The sequence below is a fragment of the Branchiostoma lanceolatum genome, chromosome 14 (assembly GCF_035083965.1).
Source record: "Branchiostoma lanceolatum isolate klBraLanc5 chromosome 14, klBraLanc5.hap2, whole genome shotgun sequence".
NCBI classification, from domain to species: Eukaryota; Metazoa; Chordata; class Leptocardii; order Amphioxiformes; family Branchiostomatidae; genus Branchiostoma; species Branchiostoma lanceolatum.
In genome coordinates, this window is record NC_089735.1 from 5,755,330 (window position 1) to 5,780,399 (window position 25,070).

The 25,070-nt window shown below is 40.7% G+C and overlaps 2 protein-coding genes across 32 annotated transcripts in view; one reads left to right on the forward strand and one right to left on the reverse strand.

Annotated features, from left to right (window-relative positions):
- Positions 1-25,070, reverse strand: part of LOC136448945 (peptidyl-prolyl cis-trans isomerase-like) — a 306,630-nt gene that overhangs the window by 202,416 nt on the left and 79,144 nt on the right. The gene's annotated exons all lie outside the window — the stretch shown is intronic.
- The window catches only part of LOC136448937 (ankyrin-2-like), a 208,899-nt gene that overhangs the window by 139,324 nt on the left and 44,505 nt on the right, over positions 1-25,070 (forward strand). For 19 of the 31 annotated variants that reach the window (XM_066448669.1, XM_066448658.1, XM_066448665.1 and 16 more), the window contains 23 exons: positions 473-571; positions 951-1,049; positions 1,621-1,719; positions 2,148-2,246; positions 2,643-2,741; positions 3,183-3,281; positions 4,185-4,283; positions 4,731-4,928; positions 5,273-5,371; positions 5,837-5,935; positions 6,314-6,415; positions 7,382-7,477; positions 8,279-8,377; positions 8,913-9,011; positions 9,503-9,601; positions 10,365-10,460; positions 10,803-10,881; positions 17,207-17,333; positions 18,799-18,858; positions 21,346-21,540; positions 21,868-22,092; positions 23,094-23,192; positions 24,080-24,270. In XM_066448669.1, coding sequence (XP_066304766.1) covers positions 473-571; positions 951-1,049; positions 1,621-1,719; positions 2,148-2,246; positions 2,643-2,741; positions 3,183-3,281; positions 4,185-4,283; positions 4,731-4,928; positions 5,273-5,371; positions 5,837-5,935; positions 6,314-6,415; positions 7,382-7,477; positions 8,279-8,377; positions 8,913-9,011; positions 9,503-9,601; positions 10,365-10,460; positions 10,803-10,881; positions 17,207-17,333; positions 18,799-18,858; positions 21,346-21,540; positions 21,868-22,092; positions 23,094-23,192; positions 24,080-24,270 — 2,656 coding nt within the window. Of the gene's footprint in view, positions 1-472; positions 572-950; positions 1,050-1,620; positions 1,720-2,147; positions 2,247-2,642; positions 2,742-3,182; positions 3,282-4,184; positions 4,284-4,730; positions 4,929-5,272; positions 5,372-5,836; positions 5,936-6,313; positions 6,416-7,181; positions 7,278-7,381; positions 7,478-8,278; positions 8,378-8,912; positions 9,012-9,502; positions 9,602-10,364; positions 10,461-10,802; positions 10,882-17,206; positions 17,334-18,798; positions 18,859-19,178; positions 19,203-21,345; positions 21,541-21,867; positions 22,093-23,093; positions 23,193-24,079; positions 24,271-25,070 lie in introns of all 31 variants that reach the window. The other 12 variants (XM_066448666.1, XM_066448663.1, XM_066448679.1 and 9 more) reach the window with 7 other exon arrangements.

Below are 25,070 nucleotides of genomic sequence, written 5' to 3' on the forward strand. Positions count from 1 at the left end.
CATTACAAGTAACTTATTTATTGAAGCATTTTATGTGTGCTCCAGATGTTCCTTTCAAAATAAAGACCACACATTTTCAAGGCATGTTATTTTTCTACCTCTTGATAGTATGTTACATACAGGTTTGCCTCTTTATTCCTTCTTAATGACAGTTTGGGTAATAGTATTGCTAATCAGAATGTCTTGTAAAAAAATCTCGAATTTGAACTCAATTGATGAACTACTTTTCATTGTTGATAATGAAGTTCATCTTACTTGTTGACAACGTCAAACAGAAATCATTATTGACACAACAAAAGTACAGTAACTTTCGTAAGGTCTGCTACATCTATACATACAAACAGCCAAGTGGCTACGATTAAATTAACCTGTACATAAATGTATATGAATCAATATGAGTAAATCAACATGTTAGATAAATGCAGGCTACTGGGTCAGGACTGTGCAAATTGTGGATTGTTTTCTCACACAGAATGGCATCACACCACTGCATGTGGCAGCAAAATGGGGCCGTGTCAACATGGTCACCCTTCTCATGGACAGAGGAGGAGCTATTGACAGTAAGACAAGGGTAAGTGTGTCTGATGTTGGAAAAGGAGCAGGGCTCCTATGTGTCCTAGGAATGCTGGAGAAATATATCCTGAAAGTATTAATTGAACATGTTTTCAGGACAGAAAAGTTAAGACCTTAGTTAGAGTATCACGAAGAACTTGTACCCAGTTCTCTTATAGCAGATGCTTTCTCAAAATTGTGACCAATTAGACAAACTGGTGAACACCAGCTTAAATGGTAGACTGGTATACATGTATGTGTAAGGTTAAAATGGAGATCACTGCTGGCAAGGTTATGCCTTTGTGATGATGCCTTTCCTATGCACTGGTTATTTTTTCTTTACAATATATGTTTCTTAATTTTCATAATTGGTGATATTATATACTGTTTCCTGGCAGGATGGCCTGACGCCCCTACACTGTGCTGCCCGCAGCGGACATGATCAGGTCGTTGACCTGCTGTTGGAGAGAGGAGCCCCCATCCTCGCCAAGACTAAGGTATGTTAACTTCGCCTAGCTTTTAACAAGGTACTTTTGCAGAGTTGCTTGTGTAAAGAGACATGTAAGGTATGTTAACTTCTAGCTTTTAACAAGGTACTTTTGCAGAGACAAATTGCTTGTGTTAAGAGACACGTAAGCTCTTTTCGACTGTAAGTACTATCTTTATCATCATAGTATTATCTCAGCAAAGACTACCAGGATTTGGGAATCAGGATTCACCCTGTCATGTGATTGATTCCAATTCGACCCACCAAATCCACTTGCTGAGGATGATTCAGCAGATGTTGATTAAAATCCCCTTAGAGCCGAAATCGGACCTTTCATACCAGGATTCTCATGCCTGGGGGAATCGTGATTTGCAAATCGTTATATAAAATCTTCATCTTTCAAACAATCCAACAGTCATAAATGATATCTGAATGTTACTTCAATGAAAAGTTTCAATCATAAGAGCTGTGTTCAATTGATAAACTGAGCCATCCTGTTCATTGAGCTACGTGTGTGTTGAATAATCAGTTCCTCTTGTTCTTTGTTTCTTCATTACTGATGTTCGTGTGTTGATCCCCAGAACGGCCTGGCTCCCCTGCACATGGCTGCCCAAGGAGACCATGTGGACAGTGCTCGTATTCTCCTGTACCACAAGGCACCTGTGGATGAAGTCACTGTGGTCAGTACACATAGCTTGTCTACATGCTTTTCTGTAGATGATTTAAAGAAAACAATATAACCTCTATTACAGGTAAAATTAAATAGCGTCAAAACTGCCAAAAAGTACCACTCAGGGGACCGATAAAATCTTGTCTATGTGGACAGATGGTCACTATAGACAGGATTCTTAATGCTTGTGTCGATTGGAAAAAATGTCTAAGGGACCCCCAAAAAGTGGTCACATTGGTCAGATGGTCTTTATGTAGAGCTGGTCGCTTTTACATGTTTGACTAAAAGATAAAGCGGCAGTCCTCATCTGAGGCAAGGTGCTAAGCTATTTCTATGGCTGGTAGTAAATGTAATGTGGCTCACTGATCACGTTTGTCCAGAGCATACTGTGCCCTTACAGATACTGATCTTGTATTTTGTGTGGTTCCTGACATGCAGGACTACCTGACTGCTCTCCATGTGGCTGCCCACTGCGGACATGTCCGGGTGGCCAAGCTGCTCCTGGACAGAAAGGCAAACCCCGATGCACGGGCTCTGGTAGGTGCACTCAAAGAGAATGTCAACATAAGATAACAAGGCAACAAAATATAAATGTGAAATGTACATGTGTTGATTGCTGTCATCCCTCTTAACCAGGTAGTGAATGAGACGTACACAAATGTACAAACAGAACCATGTGTATTGGCTCATGATTCTCAAATAAAACACAGCACCTCTAGGGGCCCGGTACACATGCACGGGAGATCTGACACATTGTTCTCTAATTTGTTAAAAGGATCATGAAGCTTGCAACAAGAATGTAGAGAGGAAATTGTCAATTTGAGGAAAAGGGATCTTATAAGGACTTTTCTACATGTAGTACTATAAAGTTCTTAGTTGTCAGCTCTTTCTAAAAGAGGCATAACAACAAGTCTGTCTATCTTCCCCCCACAGAATGGTTTCACCCCCCTACACATTGCATGTAAGAAGAACAGGATCAAAGTGGTTGAACTGCTGCTCAAACATGGCGCCTCCATCCATGCTGTCACTGAGGTAAGACCTTTGCCAGAAGATTATGTTTTGGGTAGCATTTGTGTTCACTATAACTTAACTCGAGAAGGTCTCGATATTGGGTAGGTAGGTAGGTTTTGATGAGACTAAGACTAAGGGATAGCTGAGATGAGGTGAAAGGTTGTTTTAGAGTAGTATCCTGTCCTTGGTGCTGAACTGCATGTCACATTGTGATGAGGGATCTTAGCATTCATTAAATCATAAAGAAAGAATGTTTGAAACCATGTTCTTTCTAGATTGTCTGACCTTTTCTGCAGATGAACCATTAGTAGATCAAGCTGATCCATGTTTCAACCACTGTAACAAGTATGCGCAAGCATGTCAAGTCCTTGTACTTGGGGGAACAGCAGACAATAAACAAGATAATGAGTGTGTGTGAGTGTAACATGTGTAAGGTGTTGACCAGTGTTGTTTTCCCTCCAGTCTGGTCTGACCCCCATCCATGTTGCTGCCTTCATGGGACACATGAACATCGTCCTCCTTCTGCTGCAGAATGGAGCCTCTCCCGATGCCACCAACGTGGTCAGTATCTTACTCACCTCTCTCCTGACAGTTTCAGTTTCATTGGTAACAACTTGCATGTAACAAATGTACAAGTTACATGAAATATTACAGGAACAGTAAACATTAGAGTTAAAAAGCAACAACGGCAATCAATATAAAATCTATACATAATAGAATAGAAGCTTACAACATCTAGGGATTCTTCTTAGACAGCAACTTCAGTGCCCACGGCATGAAAGATAACTCATGTCGCTTAGTTTTACTTAGTGTGGGGAGGACCTGATCACGAGCCCGACGCAGATTGTAGTTGAACTGCGACGGTTTGGACACAAAATCAAGCAGAGGTTGTGAGGATCCTCTAGGATGTTTTGTAATGTGCGCAAGGTGGCCTGGACAAGGGAGGAACTGTTTGCTGTTTGCTTGTCGGACATAGTGCTGAAACTTATTATAGTGTCCAACTTGACTTACTTGACTATAGTGTCCAAACTTGTAAGAAAAGAGAGAAGATCTCTGAATGTGAGTAGTTAGACCAACAACCGTGTTACTGTTTTGTCAATGATTGTAGTAGATGACAACTTTATTTAGACCAAGCCTAGTCTTAATGTTTAGCACTTAGTTGAACAAAGACATTTAAAGTAAAGTATTCACTGATATGATTCATCTTTGTTGTGAACCCTAGCAGCTATTAATCTGCTGTGCAATAATGAATTTCATTTCATTTGTATTTCCAAACATTTGGTACATCAGTTTGAGTATCATGGGCATTCTAACTGTCAAGAGATGATGAACCACGAATGAAGAGGGGAGGAAGGGAAACAGCTGGGGTTGATAATGGAAGAGTGAGGAGCTCAGGGAAGGGGAGGATCACTAACACTGATCTGACTAGAATGGTATTTATTGATAACTACCTGTTGTTTCCAGCGTGGGGAGACCCCTCTGCACTTGGCAGCACGTGCCAACCAGACCGAGATCATCCGCATCTTGCTGAGGAACGGAGCCCAAGTCGACGCAAGGGCACGGGTAAGGCGGCATTGTGTCTGTCTCTATGGATTATACATTTGTGATTTTGAAAGGAACATGAAAGCTTACAACAAATATTTAGCATAATTATCATATATAGAGTAGAACATGTTGCCATTAAGTATTGTAATTGATAGGAGTATCCTTCTTTAGATAGCTTTAAACAATGCTTACAGTTACATGTAGATGTGCGAAGGTTAAATATGACAGGTTGTTTTGTATAATACAACCAGCTGCTGCTGTGCTGTTTGCCTGCAAAACCGGTGTGCTGCGCCGAAGGACAGTTATACTGGCTACACAGATACAGAAGCTGGTGTTTTAGATCTCGGGGGGGGGGGGGTATACTGGCTATACAGATACGGATATAAGATAGATCAACAGAAAACTTCAAGTTAAAACTTGACAATGTACTGTGTCTTACATTGTACTCATCTCCATTGCCCTCAGGAGGACCAGACTCCACTGCACATCGCAGCCAGACTCGGCAACGTCGAGAACGTCATCCTGCTGCTTCAGCACGGCGCCTCGCCAGACGCAACCACCAAGGACCTGTACACTGCGTTGCACATTGCCGCCAAGGAGGGTCACGAGGACGTGGCTTCAGTACTGCTGGAGCACGGCGCCTCGCTGTCCATGACCACCAAGGTTTGTAACATGTGCTCATTGGATGAGATCACAAATGAACCCGTATGTATCGGTAGTAAAACTATTGTCATGTTCACAAGCATAGAACTCATTTTGCTTCTAAGCCAACCTTTTGATTAGACAAACAAAGAACAAACTCTTTGAAAATCGGCAGATTGGCCTATCTGTAAGATCTTTTGAAACCAGACTCTGCAAATGTTGCCTACATTTTAATTGATCAATAGTAATTTTGACAATGTCCACTAAGAATGATGTAATAGTCTTTAATGTAATAATTATTGTTTTTATCAACATGTCAGTGTAGGGGATTTACATTTCTCTGTTCCCCCTTCCTTGCCCTACAGAAAGGGTTCACCCCCCTCCACGTGGCTGCCAAGTACGGCACCCTGGAGGTGGCGTCCCTCCTGCTGCGCAGATACGCCTCCCCTGACGCAGCCGGCAAGGTCTGTCCAACATCCCTGATGTTCTCTGTAATTTGTGATATGTCATTCCTTTAATCTATAGGTCTAGTGTACCTACATTGTATTATAGCACCCGAGTCTCCTCTCTTCTCACCTGAGTCTCCTCTCTTAAACAGAGGAGAGGAGACACAGGAGCTATAATAGGTTTGGATACCAGGCTACTTGTGTACTTGTATTTGTCCAAATCTATTTGGTGTTCTGTGCTTGTCAGTACCACGTCCATAGAGTGCTTGAAGTGAAGCTGACAAGGGAGTAAGGTGCTGGATGAACTTAGTAGACATTACATAAAAACTTTAAAGTTGAAAGGCACAAGTTGTGTTTTAAGTCATGTTCAATGCTGACACCAAGCAGAAAAAGGACATCGAATATACCTTTTGAGTTGGTGAAAAAATGTGAGATTGTGACAGGGATAAGTGAGTTTGACTTTTCTCTTTACCCTTGATTCAGAATGGCCTGACCCCCCTACACGTGGCAGCCCACTATGACAATGTGAACGTAGCGCTTCTGCTCTTGGACCAGGGAGCATCACCCCACGCAACTGCTAAGGTACAGGTCCTTCAGATTCATCCTACATTGTGTTTTTATCTGTACATTCGTTTGTATTTCATAATGCTATGACATCGAATGACCAAGCATTTCTGGCTACTGACGCTGTATCCTTGGAAAAGGCACTTAACACAACTTTCCTCCCTCCACCTAGGTTTTAAAAGTTGGTATGGATAACAACCCACTTCCCCTACAGCCTCAAAAAGACTATGGGACTATAATTATGGTTTCAATATGTCTGTATAGTACTTCAAAAATAGTTGATTTGTCTTTAGGGGCAGCATGAATGCCAGGAAATTCCCAGAAACTTGACTGTCTTATAAGATGTCTTTTAAGATGTAGGAATCCAGCTTAAACTCCTGTGTGTGTCCTGTACAGAATGGCTATACCCCGCTTCACATCGCTGCCAAGAAGAACCAGATGGAAATAGCTACAACCCTACTGGAGTATGGTGCAGAGGCAAACGCCACCACCAAACAGGTAATGTATACAGGAGCCTCCTTGGCAGTCAGTGAGGAATTTTGTCTGTATGGGGTTGTGATATGACAATGACAAAGTATGGGACTATGAAACCAGTTGCTAATTATAATTATAAGACCACATTTTACATGAGGTTACTGGCAGTATGTCTTTACATGTGTTGCCAATATACTTGTAGAAACCTTAGACTGTTTATGTTTACAATTCCTTGGTATGTTGCTCTAGCACAGTCTCCAAAACACAATCAAGCACATACAAATTTTGCTCTGTAAGAGCTGGGGTCTTGTAGAAATAGAAGTACATCTATGGGTATGATTGTAGCAGAATAAAGTAGAGATTAGTTTTAGATTAGTCATTTTAGAACTCATTTCAAATACACTTGCATTTGTACTTTCAGGGAGGTCTAATTGAAACTGCTTTCTTACCCCCATTTTATCCCCAATGCATCTTGGTAGTGTATCATTTTTGTAGTTGAGATACATGTATTATCCTTTATTCATGACATCCTGTTTGGAATAGTTTCTTTGTAATACTTTGTTTATATCTTGTAGATATGTTATTATCAATACACTTTGCTATATTTGTTTTTTCATGCTTTATTATTGATTATTTTTCGTTACTGAGTACCTTCCTAATTTCCTTACCCTTTCCCCATTCTTCCCTTCCTCAAAAGTGACTCAGCAGTTGAAGCCTTCCCTGGTTTATCACAGTTCCAGACTAACCTGCTTCACACTCTTGTTCGTGTAATTTACTCCTTCCCCAACAGGGACTCAGCCCGCTCCATCTGGCCTCTGAAGAGGGCCATACGGACATGGTGTCCTTACTCCTCAACCACAATGCTAAGACGAGCATTTCTGCCAAGGTATTGTTCAAAACAAAGACTGTGTGTTGACGCCCCCCTCCCGCCCTCAGTGTGATTTTATTTCTCTTTCTCTCTCTTTCTTTGATCTGTGTGCGGTTGTGCAGGGCATTGCCCCCATCCACCTAGCCTCACAAGAAGGACACACAGAAATGGTCAACCTCCTACTAGACCGTGGTGCAAAGGCTGATATTACTGCCAAGGTACAAACCGTCACAGTCACAGCGTAGCAGTCAAACCTCCATCTTGTAAAAACTTCTGACAAATGAAAAAAAAGCAAGCATGCTACATGCATGACAAAATATAGAACCCAACCTAACATGTTGAAAAGAAAAGCACCTGTCACTTATTTGAAAAATGTAATATCTCAACCTGCTCATTTGAACGAAAACACTAATCCAACATTATGATGGTGATGCACGCATGCATGACAATCTCTATTACCCTTAAAATTAATACTGCAACAGATGACAACTGATATGTTTATAAAGCCGTGTTCTTCGTTTCTAATTGATTTATCAGTCTGCTGTTCTTTTGTGCATATTAATTATTATCATTATTGTGCGTGTATTTTGTCCCAGAAAATGTGATTGGGAATGTCTTGGTGTGGTACCTGTGTACACGCATGCCATCTGTCTGTGTAATGGTGTGGCCACCACTGTGTAACCTGTGTCTGTCATGCATGTACCTGCTAATTGGGAAAGTAATCCAACAGTCTGTCATAACAACCATGCGACTTAACAACTTTCTTAACATCAAGATAACTTTCTCCTGTTGTGTTTAACTTACCGTTTAATAACTGTTATTATGATGATAGTGTAACTTTTCTATGTCAAACCATTTCGTCCTGTCTCGAAGTTATGTTGAATAAAAAAATCTAACAGTAGATATTTGGAGTGGTAGATTTAACGTGTGTCTTTTTAACTCTAACCAAGGACTTGTCGTTGAATGTTGTACTTGGTCAGATGTATGTACCTTTGACACCCGGACCTGTGTGTTTTCAGAACGGACTGACTCCCCTTCACCTGGCAGCACAAGAGGACCAGGTCCCAGTGGCCTCCATCCTGGTTAAGAACGGAGCTGAGATCAACGCTCCAACCAAGGTACACAAAACCATAATTATAGTACAGCCTTGCCTTAATACTGTTGAAATGGCGTAGTGGGTAGAGTGTTCGGGTAGGTCCTAAGTTCGATTCCCGGCTAAGTCATACCAAAGACTAAATAAAAATAGTACTGCTTTCTCTGCTTTGTACTCACCATTTGGGAAAGAGTATGGGAGTTAAACACACCACCACCCCAGTTGTAGTGATTGCACAAAGTGAGGCCCAAGGGCTTACAAATGGAGATGGGCACCATCATAGGCAACATTCAAGTATGGTGTGGTAGGACTTAAATTTGTTTTGATAGGACATTGTCTGATGTACAAAGGTCAAAAACACCTTTTCTATGTTATACTGTATGTATAAGCAGTGTAACTGCAGCAAATTACCTAGAATGCAAATGTATTGCAGTTGATTAATAGCTTGTTAATTATCTCTACCATGTAAAACCTACTATTCTAGATATTCAAAGTTAATTAACTTTGTAAGTTTGACTTTCACCGGTGACTAAGTGGTTCAATCTTGTTTTCTCCTCCAGGCTGGCTACACTCCCCTCCACGTTGCCTGTCACTATGGCAACGCCAAGATGGTTGAATTCCTGCTGCAGAACGGGGTGGGAGTCAATACTAAGACCAAGGTCAGCAGAAATTTTCCTTCTATCGCTGAATGTGTATGTAGAATGTATATATTCACAGCAAAAAGAGACTACCTAGTTCTTGCTTGTGTCAAGTTTTGAGAACTTGATCTAGTTTTTATGATACAACACAGATGAGTCTATGATAAACCTAACCTTAGGGTTGTTGTGAATCTCTTAACTAAGACTGAAGTGGTACAGCCATGTGTCATGGTCATTGGTACCAGCAAAAACTATCATGCAAGGAACCGTCCAGGGAGGAAGAAAGAGCGGTAGGCAATCGAAAAGATGGGGGGATAATATCAGGGAATAAACTGGCATGACACTAATAACAGACTAATCTAATTGAAACATTAAGAAAAACAGAAAACTTGGTGGACAAAAGTTGTTGTCTGATCTCTGTGCTACCTCAACGGTCAAACAAACGGTTAGACTAAGGAATAGATGAGATGAGAACTAAGACTTACTCTGTGTGATCTGTTTTCTCCATCTAGAATGGCTTTACGCCCCTCCACCAGGCATCGCAGCAGGGTCACAACCAGATTGTCCAGATGTTGTTGGCGTACGGGGCCAACCCCAACGAACCGACCAATGTAAGTGTCTGTCAAATTAGCACTTTTGCCTGTAACAATATTCAACAAATTCATTACATCTCAGTCTTGGAAATCTGAGATGTGCACCAATAGTGAGCAGTTTGTAGATCAGCTCACAAAACATTCACACACAAATAAGCAGCACCTTAAGCAAAAATCATCTGCAATAGACGTGAATGTAGGACATTATCTATAGAATGATTCCGTTTTTATGTTGACCTCTGACCTCTCCACTCATTTTAAGTTCATGATGTTTGATCTTGTATGATTTACTATCTAGCAATTGTTTTCGTTCTTCCTGTATTTGAATTAATTGTATTGTTCCTTTATTGATATTCTTGTATTTAGTTAGCCGGACTCCAGGAAGATTAGTGTATTAATTGTTATGATTGTACACTAATGGAGATCTTAATAAAACAAACAGACAAACATGTTTTAAAAGTACACTGCCTCTATATACTGCATTAGCTTTCAACCCAGTGTGAAGTGACTGACAAATGATGCATGGATTCTGTGCAGCTGTGAATCTGATTTTTACACATCTTTTGCATTCGTGCACTTGCCACAGTTCAACTGCGCCACCAAGCAGTTTAGATGAAAATTGCAGTTCAAATTGCAATGTCTCCATCAAGAGTTGGAGCGTCTTTCTTACTTACATATGTACCTCCATCAACATTACATTGAGGACATCAGTATGTTGTTACTGTGTGTGTCAGTGATTAATGATGTGTACCAACACAACATTTTGTATCCTCCCACACAGAATGGGAACACTCCTCTGGACATCTCCAAGCGACTGGGGTACATCTCAGTGGTGGACACCCTCACCGTTGTCACAGAAACAGTCACCAGGGAAAATGTAAGTACCGTGGAATAGTATTATGCCAGTCTCCTTATTGCACATTCCAAAACTCAAGATTGACATTTATGTTTGCTTGTGACATAATTTGTTATCACTTTTGGTTCTGCAAAAAAAGTGTAGTTTGCTTTGCTTGTTATTCTATTGGTATTTTTTTACAAAAGCTGTATGTATAAACATGTAGATACACTTTACTTTTTAAAGTACAATTTGGTTTTAGATTTTACATTTAATCTAGAGGTTGTCGAGTGGTTTGTTAATGTGCTTATTGATAGGATATGATGGGCCTTTCACACTTCTGATTGGCTGGTTTGAATGTCCTTTTCTTCTGATTGGCTGCAGGTTGTGGAAGAGAAACAGAAGCTGAACGTCCCTGAGACAATGAATGAGAGCTTCATGTCAGATGCTTCTGACGAAGAGGGTAAGTTTTGCCATTTTGAATTTTATGTTTTCGTAGTGCAGTATGCAATATAGTTCTAACAGGAGTTGCTGGGACAGTTTTGAAACACAAAACAGCCATGAAATCTTCCAACACCTTTGTGCTGTTGATTAAAGCGTGGACTGTGATTATCAGTTTTTAGCAAATGACAATCTTTGCCAAAAAGCTGCAGACAGGAATTAAGCATTATCCTGTTCTCCATGCCAAGGATAATGACAGAAAGTTTTATGTACATACTTGCACATTTTAAATGATCAGTTACATCTAAAAGGCTTTGGGCATAACATTGGAGATGGACGAGACAGAACTTAGCAGGTGTTCTGTAAGCTCCGATTCATCACGCCCACTCTCAGAAATCTCTTCCTGTTCCCTGGTGTCCTGGATGACAGCTAAGTTTCAGAGGAAGTGGAAAATAAGTGCGTTGCTGACGTCTTCTGTAAGATGAGGCAAACCCTTATCTGCAGGAAGCTCTGCTGGTCACCTCCCTTATCATCCTCACAGGCTTCCTCCCTGGTGTGTGAAGCCGTTTCACACTATCATTTAGCCCTCACAAAGTCTTACAGGGAGGAGCTAGCAAGCTGGGTAGCTAAATTACAAATACTTCTAAGTGAATGCCTGGAGAATATTGCTGTTGGACAAATATTCAAAGGCTCAAAAGGCTCTTGTATAGGTTGCACTACATGTAACTGTACAGAGACGGATTTCTTCTTGAGTGAAAAGGACAACCTGTGTAAATGGACAAGGTAAGGGATCTGATTTGAGAAGATATGCGTCTTGCTATCCCCAGGACAATGCCTGTGTCAATGACTGCTTCATAGCAACTGGTTAAATATTATCTGAATTCTTCACTGAGGTGTATTGTATAATGTTGCTATGTAATGTTGCATGTTGTTTATTCAACTGTTGCCCTTGGTAACAAAGGTCATCGAAATTAGTAAAAATTCCTCTTGATCTCTGGTGCTTTTCAAGGATACACACATTTTTATGTCATATTTTTCATGCCTTAGCCATGTTGCAGTTTGAAAGCAACAATGTTTGAGAAATTTGCTGTGTTCTTTGCACTCCATGAAGGACATATTATTAAGTTCCATGAATCCAGTTGTCAAAATTGTCAAAACCTGTCCACAAAGTCATAATCCCTGCAGATTGATAGAACTCTCTGTATGCAAGTTGTTGGCCTGTCCAGGACATGATAGCCTTCAGTTGCATTCCTCTCCTGGGGGTTCTAGGGGGAATTCCGAAGCACAAACAGTACGGAGTCACAAGCGGCACGTTCTGGCAACAACAGTACGCGCCACAAGCTAAAGGTCTCGTTCCTCGGTGCTAAAGTTAGAACACAAGGACAGTCTGAGCATGTGCGGATGACGTGGGGCCTCAGTAAGTCTTGTGGTGCCATCCCCACACCACACCCTAGCTTCCTCCACCAGGCTGTCCTCCCCTCTAACTAGGACCAACATGTATTCTGCCTTATAAGTCTTTACCCCAATGCTGATACTCAAGTATGAAGTTCAAGCTTTAGATGAAGGGATTGTGAATTGCTGTATGAAAGGATTGTGTGGAGCATTGAAGACAAGCATTGAGAAGGTGAGTACATGATGTGAGTCATCTAAGTTACCCTGTAGTTGGGCCCCATCGGTATTCCTCAGATCTTCAATGTTTTATTTCCCTGGAAATGTGGTGAACAAGCCTGTAGCATGACGTACCAAATGTTATGGGGTCAACAACAAGAAATCTGAGAGGACAGTGGGATCTCAAATGTCCCACATTCTTGACCTTTGTTCTTTACAATAACTGGAGGTCTTAGAATACCAGGCTGGTTTCCTGGACCACTGACACCACAAGAGTAATCATGGCTGCCTTGAAATACATGTAACGTTAAGTACCCAGACATAGGTCTGCTACAGTGCTTGAAATGAGGAGCCCAATCTTTTCTTTTTTTTGTGTGTGTGCAATAACTCTGAAATAGGAGAGAGGTGATACGATTGCTTTGCAAAGAATTGAAAGATGAATAAACCTTAAGGTTTGCTCTGGCATGCAAGTCTATACTGCCATTTATATTTATTTGTACATCTGGATGGAAAGTGTTGAATTTTATCTATCATTTGCAGCTTTTATAGTTGACTATGATAGAAGACTTAAGGCTTCAGAGACAAAGTCCTGTTGCAGGAGAGCAGATAGTGTCAAATTGTTGAATGGTATCTGGACTTGAAGTAATGACCATTTGGAAACACCATTCATGATCCTTGCTGCATGTCGTGCCTTGGCCCCTATCGCATCATCACATTTTGTCACTTGTAAGAATTCATGAATAGGCACAACTTTTTAAATTGTTTTGCATGGAAAAATCCAGAAACTGTGTTCATAAATAGTCACATCATCTACACATCTATATCTTTGATTGCTATCATGACACAGGGGATTAGAATCAGTAGTCTTAATGTTTGTGGAAATATAAAAAGTGTCCAATGATATGTTAGTCTTTCTAACGAATTGTTATTTTAGTTCAATGTTAAGTTAATCATTTTTTTACTTCAAGGTATAATCATGGATCAAATTGTTGCAAACAAATTGAGAATTTAAGCTATGTTGTCTCTCTAGCAAATAACCGATCTATTCAAGTTAAAGTTGCTTTCATTTGTATTACTGTTGCTGATATTTCATAATGGGCGTGACCAGCTTTGCTTCCTCGTCAAACTTTAATTTCTTCATCAAACAACTGTCCCCGCTATCAGCTTTCTAGACATTTTTGCACCACCTTTCTGTGGCCCCAACCTCCACTCTGTACAGTATGACAGCATCTCTTTATGGTGTACGTCTTGTGAACTTAATCATGTTTGAAAACGACCAATTGCTTTGGTCACCAGTAACATTTCAAGGAATTGAACATACGACTGGCATGTCGTTGAAAATCGATAAATAAATAGATTTGAAAATTGGGAATTTCAGTGGTCTTCATGGCTTAGCTTATACGGTCCTTCCTCCCTCTCACCACTTTCATTTAACCACTACTTGATTGTCATTCATGAAGAGGACCAATGATACAGCATTTCCTTAATATGAATGTCATTGATTTCTCCTAGGCTGGTGATATGTTGCCCACCTTGCCACCTAAATGACTAAAAACTGCCAAAAGGTACCCAGTCAGGAGACTGCCATCTTAGATTAGGCGAGACTGTTAGGACCATTCGGTGTAAGGTATGATATGGCACTGTAAGACGTAGGCAGGAAGCACCCAGTAAGAGGGAAGACCCAACAACAGTGCATGATTATGATAATTGAAAGCCCAGGTCTGCTACCTCCAGACCGATCCACAGTTAGGTTGACGTCACACCAAAACACCTGCGCACAACCCTGTCCTGGGCCTGTAAGTATTGGACATTCTTCATGACAGATTTTAGTACTTTGTACCTAGGGAAATTTGTATGCAATTCAGATCAGGGGAGGGAGACACTATCAATTGTTAGAAAAGATCTTTAGAGACTTAATGATCATCACCAGTCAAAGAAGTGATTGTTTTAAGTAATCTGTCATTAAGATTTCTATCCCTTTTCTTCACTTTAAGCATTTCTTGTACCATATTTTTGACCCATCAATTTGTATTTTTGATGGATAAAAATAATTAGAACATTATTAGGAAAAAAGTAAGACCTACCTTATTCAATTTGGATGGTAAGGATACTGGAACTGTTAAGTGTCAATCTTTAAGGCAATATTTTATTGCAGTAGCTGTGATAAGATAATTGTCTGAATAGTACCCATCATTATTAATGACATGTAATATAGTAGTATGTTCTCGCACCACCCAGGTTATTGCATTATTATTTGTTCATGTCAGGTGAAATCTCCTGTGTCGATATTCTGATATTCTACTGCCATGTGGGGCCAGAAAATGTCCACTAAGGCTTGGAGGTGTTTGTTGGCTCTGAACCCGAAGGAGATTTTTTTACATGGGCTGAACTTCATGTTGGGCCACAGATACGTGCCACTTGTATTGAATTTGACATGTCCTGTCCAGTCCTCTAATTATGTTGCAAATTGCAAACCACAGAATGGGATATCAGAATGCATAGATGCCACACCCACAGAGGCTCGCCATTGGGGGTTCATTCCACATCCCAATATCACAATGCTAAATATCTTAAACATATAGACTGAAATGCCTTGTTGTTGAAGTGACATCGAAGTGCAATGTTTGCTTTTATGACATTTATCCCGAATGTGTCAAAGATAAGTAGCTGGGCCTGTGAGAAGGTGAATTGCTAGCTAGTGTCAAGCTGTAGCTCAATATGGGAGCAGGGCCCCTTGCCTTCTACTTAGCATTCAGAATGCATGAGGCAGGTTGGCCCAGAGGTAGGTAAGTTTAGCCGTCTCCTAACATTTCAAACTATTAGAGAGAGGTATCCTTCAGGGCAAATTCAAAGGCAAGGAAAGCTTATTTCTGGCTTTGTTTCCTTGGGTGGAAAAGGTAAAAGAAAATTTTGTACAATTTGAAAAAGCTTAGTTTTTTTACAAGCAGAAATACAGAGATCAGTTGCAATTTTAAAAGAGCATGAACAAAATATTTGGAATCAAACATCTAGAAAGACGCATGTATTCTGAAATTAGAGGGAATCCCAAAACATTGATCTTGAGCTGTGATACGGAATGTGTGACCATTTCTCTGTGAATTCCCTACAACCCTGTGCATTAGACTTGACATTTATAGATTACAGCTTAAGGCAGAATTGTTTTGGAGCAAGTTGTTTTATTGGCATGCGGTTGGGGAAGATCCTCCGCCGGCCCTTATTGAAAATAGAAGGAGAAAAATGCAGCGAGTTGATGAACCTGTGAGATGTGAATTTTACGGTGAATGTCAGTAGTCACCCACTTCACATTAATTTAGGACTCCTGACATGTAATCAGTCTAAGTAGAGGAATTTACTTCCATCACACCCCAGTTTAATCTAGGGGGCCGGGCAGTGGTTGTTCTGTGGAGATGAGATTAGTCCCTGGTCCGAATGGCGTCTGGGATGAAGCCTGAGGGAGGGAGTGTTTGCAGAGTAGACAGAGGTTTGATGCATTGCCGTTGAGATCAGGGAATTTTCAAAATGTGTGGAGGAGGTGACCTAGGGGAGAGCACGTGAAGCGAACGTGCGCCATCAGCAAGATGGGGAATTTGGAATTCTGCTGCGGAGCGCGACGTACCGGTAACTCCCCACCCATGTGTGAAATATGCATCAGCTGGGGGCATTCTGGCTAATTTCTTTCCCATATTAAGTCATCATTTCTTATGGCTGACTTTGACTCTTGACTATGCCTCCTCCATGTTGATGAGAGTAACACAATCGCAACTGATGTTGTAGAGATCTGAAGCTTGCTGCATAGTCTACTGCCAGCTTAGAAGCTTGGATGTTAAAAGCTCCTTTGTGGTTAATAAGCATAGAATCAGGTTGTGGCTGGATGGTCATTATTATTGGCCACTAACAGCCTCTGACCCAGAGGAAGTCACCCCACCTGATCAGCATATTAAATGGGTGTGTAATAGATGTACAATGTAGAGCCTCGGTGAGAATTCTGACTAGTCTCCTTCAAAATTTGAGTCAGTCAGAGAATCCGGTTAATCCTAAAATAGTTTGTCATAGATTGTTTGATGAGCACCATTGGTCATCGAATGTGCGCCGTCATTGTTATGGTAATTTTCTTTGGTTTTTATAGAGATTTTGATTGGGTGAAATTGACAGTTTTGTTTTGTACGTCAAACTTCTCAGGCTGGACTTCTGATGTGCTTGTAGTATTGTGAGCTTCCAGTGAATTTGTGATGTGCTGTACAAAACTGATCTTGTTACAAGTTGGAAGTATGTAAAGGAAGTGGAAGCAAGATAAGTACAAACTTTGTCCTGCAAATGTAAAAGCTTCCACCAGATTGGATATGCATTGAGATGACATCCAACCATTTCCCCAATACACAGCACAGCTAGATAACGGATGACACATTACTAGTTTTGCATATTTGCCAGACAAAGGTGTTGGAAGAATTGATGTCACTGAATATTTCTAGCTTTGAAATTAATCCTTGAACCTGCATACAGTACCCCATAAGGTTTACCTCTTGTCACATGCTTAATGCAAGTAGTCCCTTGAAAATAAATAGCTGAATCAGGCAGATAGTCATAATTGTTTAATTACAGCAGTTGAACACATAGAAAGAGTGAGAAGTTCTCAGTAGTGTCTACATGTATGTACCATACTTTCATTAAAAAGCAGTTGATGATAATGAAGTCCTGTAAGTATTTTCCGTGAACTTATGCTCTCTCTTTCGGCACTCCAGGTGAGGAGACAATAACTGGAGACACCATTGGCTACCTGACAGTTCAGGACATCGGAGAGCTCGGCGACGACTCCATCTTTATTGGAGACGTCAAGGCAGAGAACCGCCTCAGCTACCAATCTGAAAGGTACGGAAATCTGACTCTTCTTCTTGGCATAATGTACATGTGAGGTATTAAGTTTTGTTTAATACACTTCAGTAATCAACCCATCAACTCATTGGTCAGACTGTTGTTAGGATATTTGCTGTCCCAAGATTTTAAACCATGAATGGATTTAATATTTATTTTAGCGAACAGTGGAGATGCATGATATATAATTAACAGTTCCTCTTTTTCCTGGATATTGGTCTATTCCCAGCATTTATGGTATTATAATGTTAGAAATGGTGCTATGCTGTTGCTGTTATCTTTTTTCAGATTTTGAGTATTTTTGTGCGAAAATTGTTATTGTACAGCTATATGACAGCTATGTAAGCTAGGTTGCAGGAACAAATTCTTTTACAGAGGATTAATTTAGAGTGGTTTATTCCTTCAAATCAATATACTATGACTGAGCTCTATTTGGTTAGTTGATATCTTGTAGCTGCTTAAACAGTTACCATACAGTACTAGTAGTGCATGCCAGTTTTTTCACCAGTTGTCAGATTTTTCCACCTAAGAGATGGGCCCTGCCGGCACACAAAGAAATATAAAATATTGGCGAGAATTATTTAAGAATATGTTTCAGTCCTTCTCTCCCACATATACTGCACTATATCATTAACAGAGTTTTCCCCTTTTCCTGGATATTGGTTTACAATTCTACTATTATGATTGTAAAATGTCAGACTTAGAGATGGTGCTATTTTTTCTTCTTCCAAAATTTGCAGTACTGTATTTTTATAGGGAATGAGAAAGCCAAAATATTTACCAGATAAAAGAATACGTTTTAGTGCATCAATCCTGAATGCTGCATGTAGTTTAGTTGTCCTTAGCTTTGGTGGAGAGCCAAGCAATAAAAATCCCATGGCTGTAGTAGAGACCCAGCTGGTTCCTGTGATGTCGATTGTTCCGTACCTGATGAAACTTGACCCTACAGTAGCACAGGGCAGAGCAGACCGCTGGCTGTTATTGATAGCCAAGAATTGGATCCGTTACAATGGCCCTGTGTGCGGGTTGATTTGTGCCACCATCTGCAGAACAGGATAACCAGATCCTGACTGAAATTTTTGCGACAGCACCCGTAATATCTCCCCTTAATTTTCTGTGGGTGCGTCAACCGATCAGTCGATGTATCAATCAAGCCAGGGCGCCTCTAGGGTGCTTCAGTTGGGCAGTTTCAATTGATACTTTTTCCATGCTTAGTTTAGAAATACTCTGTCACCATCGATGCAGGATATTGAATTTTCCCATACAGCACCTGCCCGTGTCCATATTTCATCCTGCCTAAGCACATTTCCATGTCTGGTCACTTATACAGCCCTTTTTACAATACGATGTAAGTCGTCAATGGTGTAGCACCAGGTCAACTCATTCCAGGCATGTTTCTTTAACAATTGTGAGCCGTACGGCAAACATGGACCAACTTGTGTTGAATAATTTCCCAATGTAGCCGGCTGTCTCCACTGCAGCAGTACTATACCCCAGCGCTAAGTGTGGAGAGTTCCCCACGGTATGTCACCCAACGTCAGCCAAGACGTGTCAAACTAACCCGGCTAATTTTACCCCTAGGCCTGCTCCGCTGCACCACAGATAACGCAGGAGGCTGCATTGATCCGCATTGATCGTACCTGTCAATTCATTTGCATGGATGAAACGTCTTCCCTCACTCTAATGAAGCTAATCAATAGCCTCTACTCACTCTATATCGATTGCTTTAAATGGGCCGGCATTTTGCAAGTCTGCTTTGGCCCTTTCGTGGGCCATAAATACTGTCTAACACTGACGTCTGCATTTCATGTTGTTACTATTGCATTGGCCTGCATACAATAGGAAGCCGGAGCGCATGGGCAAAAGGTACTGCCTACACAAAATGACTATTCAATGACATAGCTACATGTACATTGTATACCCCAATCTTCCACCAGTAGATTTTGCATGCGGTGCATGATTCTTTTATCCTGCCTGCACAGCATCAATGCAATTACTTCAGTCCCTGTTTTCATTTATACCAGTTCCTACATTTACTATGTACTAGTTATTTTCTACTTCATAATTTTAGACCAACCTGGTACAGTTGATTTAATTGATATAATCACTGTAGATTACTTTCTCTATAGCAAATGCCATATGTTGTCTCTTTCTTTAATTGTTTTTTACTAAAACAAACATAGTATGACACCTCTTTTTTCTACTTTATAATTAGAGACATGCTATATTCTACATGTAGATGATTAGTAGCACCTATCTTCCCTTATTACTCCTACTGATGTAGTTTCATTAACCCTTTACTATCCTTCCTTTTCCAAATGATTTGTGGTCTGTTTGTAGAGCAACTACATGTACATTAGCTACAATGTACATGATTAAGATCTTTGTCTTAAATAATCCTGTTACCTTTCTCATCTGTAGTCTAGAAGCTGTCCTAATTCCACTCTCATCTCCTTTACAGCTCCCACTTTCTCTAATGCATCTTGTGATCTTGTCTTTCCCTAAAAATGGCCAGATATCATGAAAATGGTATTCTATTTATAACTATTTTGTCCATGTTTAAATTCGTTTGGAGCTCCTCCAGTTAAACCACCAAAATATAGTGATAATAAATCTTTTGACCTTTGCTCTAAAGAATCCTTTTGGCATTTTTGTGATCGACATATTCTGGCAAATTTATGATAATGAGCACTTTTAATGAGAGCTACAGTACACAAACCAAAGTAGCAAGGTGGTCTTGTGGTTAGGGTTGTTGATTTAAAGTAAGAATCAAAAGGTTCTGGGGTCGAATCCCTGGCACGTCCCATTTCCTCAGTCGACTCTGGTGAAAATGAGTACCTAAATTTGGTTCTCTCAAATGAGAAGTAAAGCCAGAGATCCCTCGTTTGAGGAGAGCCACACCTCGGGCATGTGTTAAAAAACCCACCATACTTAGCGAAAAGAGTAGGGGTCCTTCCCACTGTGAGTAGATGAAATACAATCATTCTCTGGGTTGACATGTTGAAAAGGTGATAATGACCAGCAATCCTTCCACACATGTGGTTAATATCAATGAATGAAATTTCAGAGCTAAATCCTTGTTAATTTTCTGTACTTTTCATGGTATCTGGCCAGTGGACATTAGTCATCTCTCGAATGGAAATGTCCCGAGAGCATCTACATTTACATGCAGTAGATTTCCCAGACTAGTCTGTCTTTCCCTACTATCTATACTAACCTTTCTCATGCCTTTCCAGTAGATTTCCATCTACTTATTCTTAGAGTTTTCCATGCTAAGAAGGAGCTAATTTTTGTTGTGATGTTTTGAAATTGTATTTATCGACATGTAAAGCATGGTAGTAACCTTAATGTCACGGAAGGACAATCACATAACTTCTATATGCTTATCTATCTTTCTCTCTATCCATTACTTTGCCAATAGAGCAACACCTATGAAATCAATGCAGCAGCTGCTTCTGGTCACTGAATTGTCTTTCAATGAAAATCAGAAATCATTCAGAAAACATAATCTAGCACAGCTTTTATCAGAAATCTGCAGCATTTATGGCAATAAAACATTGATCATTGATATATAAATATGTATACAAGAGCTGTTGTGTTGTATTTCTGCATGGGAATATGTTCAGTACAAAGTATTCGTCTTCGAGATTCATTAAAAAGGATTTGGTGGTAAAGTACTCTTGGACTTTTCCACATGTATGTTTTTCATTACATTTTCCTGTGAAGAGAATGGGAATAGACATCTTTGAGACAAATGTGGAATGCATTCTATATAGCATAAGATAACAGTTGCCCAAGTATCTGGATAGATTTGTAAACGGCCAGACATGCCAGACAGCATCCACTGTCTTTCATCTGACCGAGTTTCATCAGAGACTGAGTTTTCCGTTTGTGACCATTTACAAATCTAGCCAGTTGCTTGAGTAACTGTTATTTTCTGGACCTATGGAATACATTCCCAGCGTATCTTACTACCTGGTTGTCTGACCTTCGTCGACGTATTCCGTAGGTCGTTTGGCTCTCGTACTGGAGGTTCTTACCTTGAAGGGATGACTGAAGAAGTGATGCAGGCAGTTCAGCTACGTAGCACTGCGGCCTACAAGGGCAGCGGCACACTGACGGGCACGGGAAGCTTCCGCGACAGCGCAAGTTTCGACGGGGCAACAGACAATATTGGCATCCCCGCTACGCCCGTCCATGCCGGGTGAGAAGAGTTCCATTTCAGTTTCACACTATTTACTACTGGAATGTTGATTTAGTCAGCGCTGTCTCCATCAGACTCATTGTTTTGAAGCATATGTTGTTGATTTTCGTTGTTAAATCTGTCATTTTAAGTTTATGAAAATACGTTCTCATCAGTTTAATGGCTTGAAGTTCAGAATTTTTGGGCGGCTAGCAAATTTCCGTCCCTGGACGGAGGAATAGGTCCTGGAGACAGCCCTGTAAGCAGTTTGCCTAGTTTATTTCCTTTACCTGTTGTTGTTTTATGTTTAGTTTGAATTGTAAGTGATTGTGTTACTTGTTTTGACAGTTTCTTGGTGAGCTTCATGGTTGATGCCCGTGGTGGCGCCATGCGTGGTTGCCGCCAGCCCGGATTCCGCATCATCATTCCGCCACGCAAGGCCACGCAACCCACCCGCATCACGTGCCGGCTGGTGAAGCGCCACCGCCTGCAGACCCCGCCGCCCCTCATGGAGGGGGAGGCCCTGGCCAGTCGCGTCCTTGAGATCGGACCCGCAGGGACACAGTTTTTAGGGTATGTTCTATGCTACCGTATTTGGTCATCTCTTAATTACCAATCACCTACATGTCTGTACAAAGTAGATTATATACATCTGATGTGCTTTAGGACTTGTTTAGTTTTGTTCTGTCCCAACCCAGGATTTGAGCATAGCATAAACTGTCTGCAGCATTACTTCTACTTCTTCCAATAGCTGATCAGTTTGATGGTCACCCATTTCCTTCGTACCTCAGTACAGCTGTACATACATGTTAGTAAAATTAAGGGTTTCAAACAGGACAAACGTACAATGTCATGTATTAGATTGAAAGCTCATGTAGCATACCATACATGGTTTTCAAAGGCCAGCTGTTCATGTTTGCCCAGTGTTTCTGTCTTTATGTTACTGTCCATTATTCACATACTATTGTAACTGTGCTTGCCAAGTCTTCTTTGTTCTCTCTGTGGCCTTAATGAACAATGCTGTTGACCTGGAAGTCAACATGGGGAAAGTAAAAGACTTAAGAGTTAACTACTTTCAAGAATTTATAGGAAGCTGTTACTCAATTGTTATATTTGAAAAATATTCATGAGATGGGAAAAATATATCTACTAAATACAGGTTTATATGACCGGTGTAAATGTATGTATGCATGTCTTTCTTGTTTTACTAGTTGCATGAGTTTGCTTTGAAAAAGCTCCAATATATACATCAACTAAAGTGATCATCTTGGCAGCCTCGTGAGACTTGTGTTGAAATGTTACTTGTATACATGTTAAGAACCTCAAAAGTTTCCTGTCCAAAATGATTGATGTTCTAAAGACGTCCATTCTCTAATTTCTAGAAATTTCGCAGAAACTGAAAAGAATTTCTGCAAAGGATATCTCCAAAAGTTGCTGTGAAGAAGGGAAATGACAAATTGTTCCTGTGTTGTGGCCACATCTGACCCTTGTTCACACTCACCCATCTTTTTCTGTTCATGCTGCCTGGATTCTTCGTCCAAACCCCTCCCTCATCACCATCTCCCCACCCCCAGTAAACGGCACATGCCACCAAATCCTCCCCCCCTGGGGGAAGGGGAGCATCTGTCGAGTCCCATTGTCCAGTTAGGACCTGCGGGAACCAAGTTTCAGGGGTATGCACATTCCAAACTCAAGCTGAGCCACACCAGATCCTCTTCCTCTCGCTTTGTCACTCTCTCTCTGCGGCTGTTCGGGAAGATGTTAAAAACCAATGGGTCAGGCAGGGAGGCAGTCATGTCTTACCTAGCCTTCCTCCCTGACTGACAGTACAACTTCTTGAAACAGTCCTCTCTCATCCTCGCTTCTTCAGATAGAGCACACCACGCAAATGTATTGTGTTGTCAAGCAATGTTTACATTGTACATTTGTATCTGTGGTGATTTGATAACTAGCATCGTTGTCTCTATAGATTGAAGGTTCTGTCTCTCTTCTGGGGATAGGAGATACTCACATAGTTTTGCATGGCACCTTGGGGTGACTGTACCAAGCACCAGTATAGTACCACAAAAAAGGTACAGATCCAAAATACCAGGACATCAATGTATACGTACCGGTACTGAGGCTGCGGTACTGTACTGAAATAGAATTACACTCAAGTGAATAACTTTTGACTCGTTTTTCTACTAAAACATGTTATTTCGACCACAAAGATTAAAATTTAGCATTGGAAAGATGAAAACATTGCATGGTTGTTGAAATCAGCACCATTTTTTATTTAAGATCCTCTCGAAATCATAGGGACTGCATAAGGTACCTGAAGTCCAAATAAACGTTGAATTTTTTTTGCTGCTTATTGGTGTTTCTGTCATCATAAAGACCACAGTTTAATTTCTCAAATAGTTCAGACACAGGCACAGGTGTAGGTCAGTACCTATACCTAAACCTCTACCTGCACCTGGTGTTACATTTAGGTACACATCCCCAATGGCACCTGTTACATGATGTGCTGGAGATTCAGTTTGGTGTCAAAATATAACGTCTGGAGTTTTGTGTTTCGCAGACCTGTAATCATTGAGCTGCCCCACTTCGCCTCCTTGCGTGGACGCGAGCGCGAGATCGTGGTGCTGCGAAGTGACTCTGGAGAGAACTGGCGAGAGCATACCCTAGAGGCAACTGAGGAAGCCATCAAAGAGGCCCTGGATGGGGGCATGGAGGGGGAGGGTAAGCCGAACCCTTTCATTTCGAGTGCAGGTATGGAAATCAATGATTTTAATTACGAATGATCCTGCTTGTCCCAGGCTGCTGGTACCGTGCCTTCAACACTTTGGTATTTCTTTTCGTGAGTGGTGAACTTTTTATTTCTCTGTCTCTTTCTTGAAGTAAACATGCGATGTAATGTCTCCATTGTAATTGTAATGTAATTGTGACAGGTCTCAGTGATGATTGTACTGTGTGTTGTTCTCTGGTGTGATTTTTAACTATTCACCTCTGTCTGCTCTGTCTGTTCTGCTCCGTCCTCTCATAGATTCAAAAGGTACCTTCCAAACTTCCATCTTACTAACTGTACATATTCTGCAATGTTTCACTGTAATCAACCACTTGTATTCCCGCCTCACCAATCATAACAATGCTGTTAATTGATTGCAATGATTGATATAGATCACAATCATAATTTACAATGTCAAACGACACATAACAAGTATTATGTCATTCTCATTGCAACAATAGTTTTGCATGATCATCATTAACTTTCATCAGATAATACTCACAAATGCTTGTAAAATCACATCACCAACTGAGGCATAGTGGTATGACGTTGTTCGAACACCCATACCATACTACATACATGCACTAACTTAAGGAACAGTCAATCAGACAGCACAGCAAAACACACCATAGTTGCTTGTAAATTACTAAATACCACAGTAATTAAGTGTAAAACTACATGTATTAACATATCTTAATGCTAGTGATCTTCCTGTCTTGAATGCCATAACATTTATTAAAAGTCACAGATGCTTTTTAATACACAAAATACTTAACAATCTAAT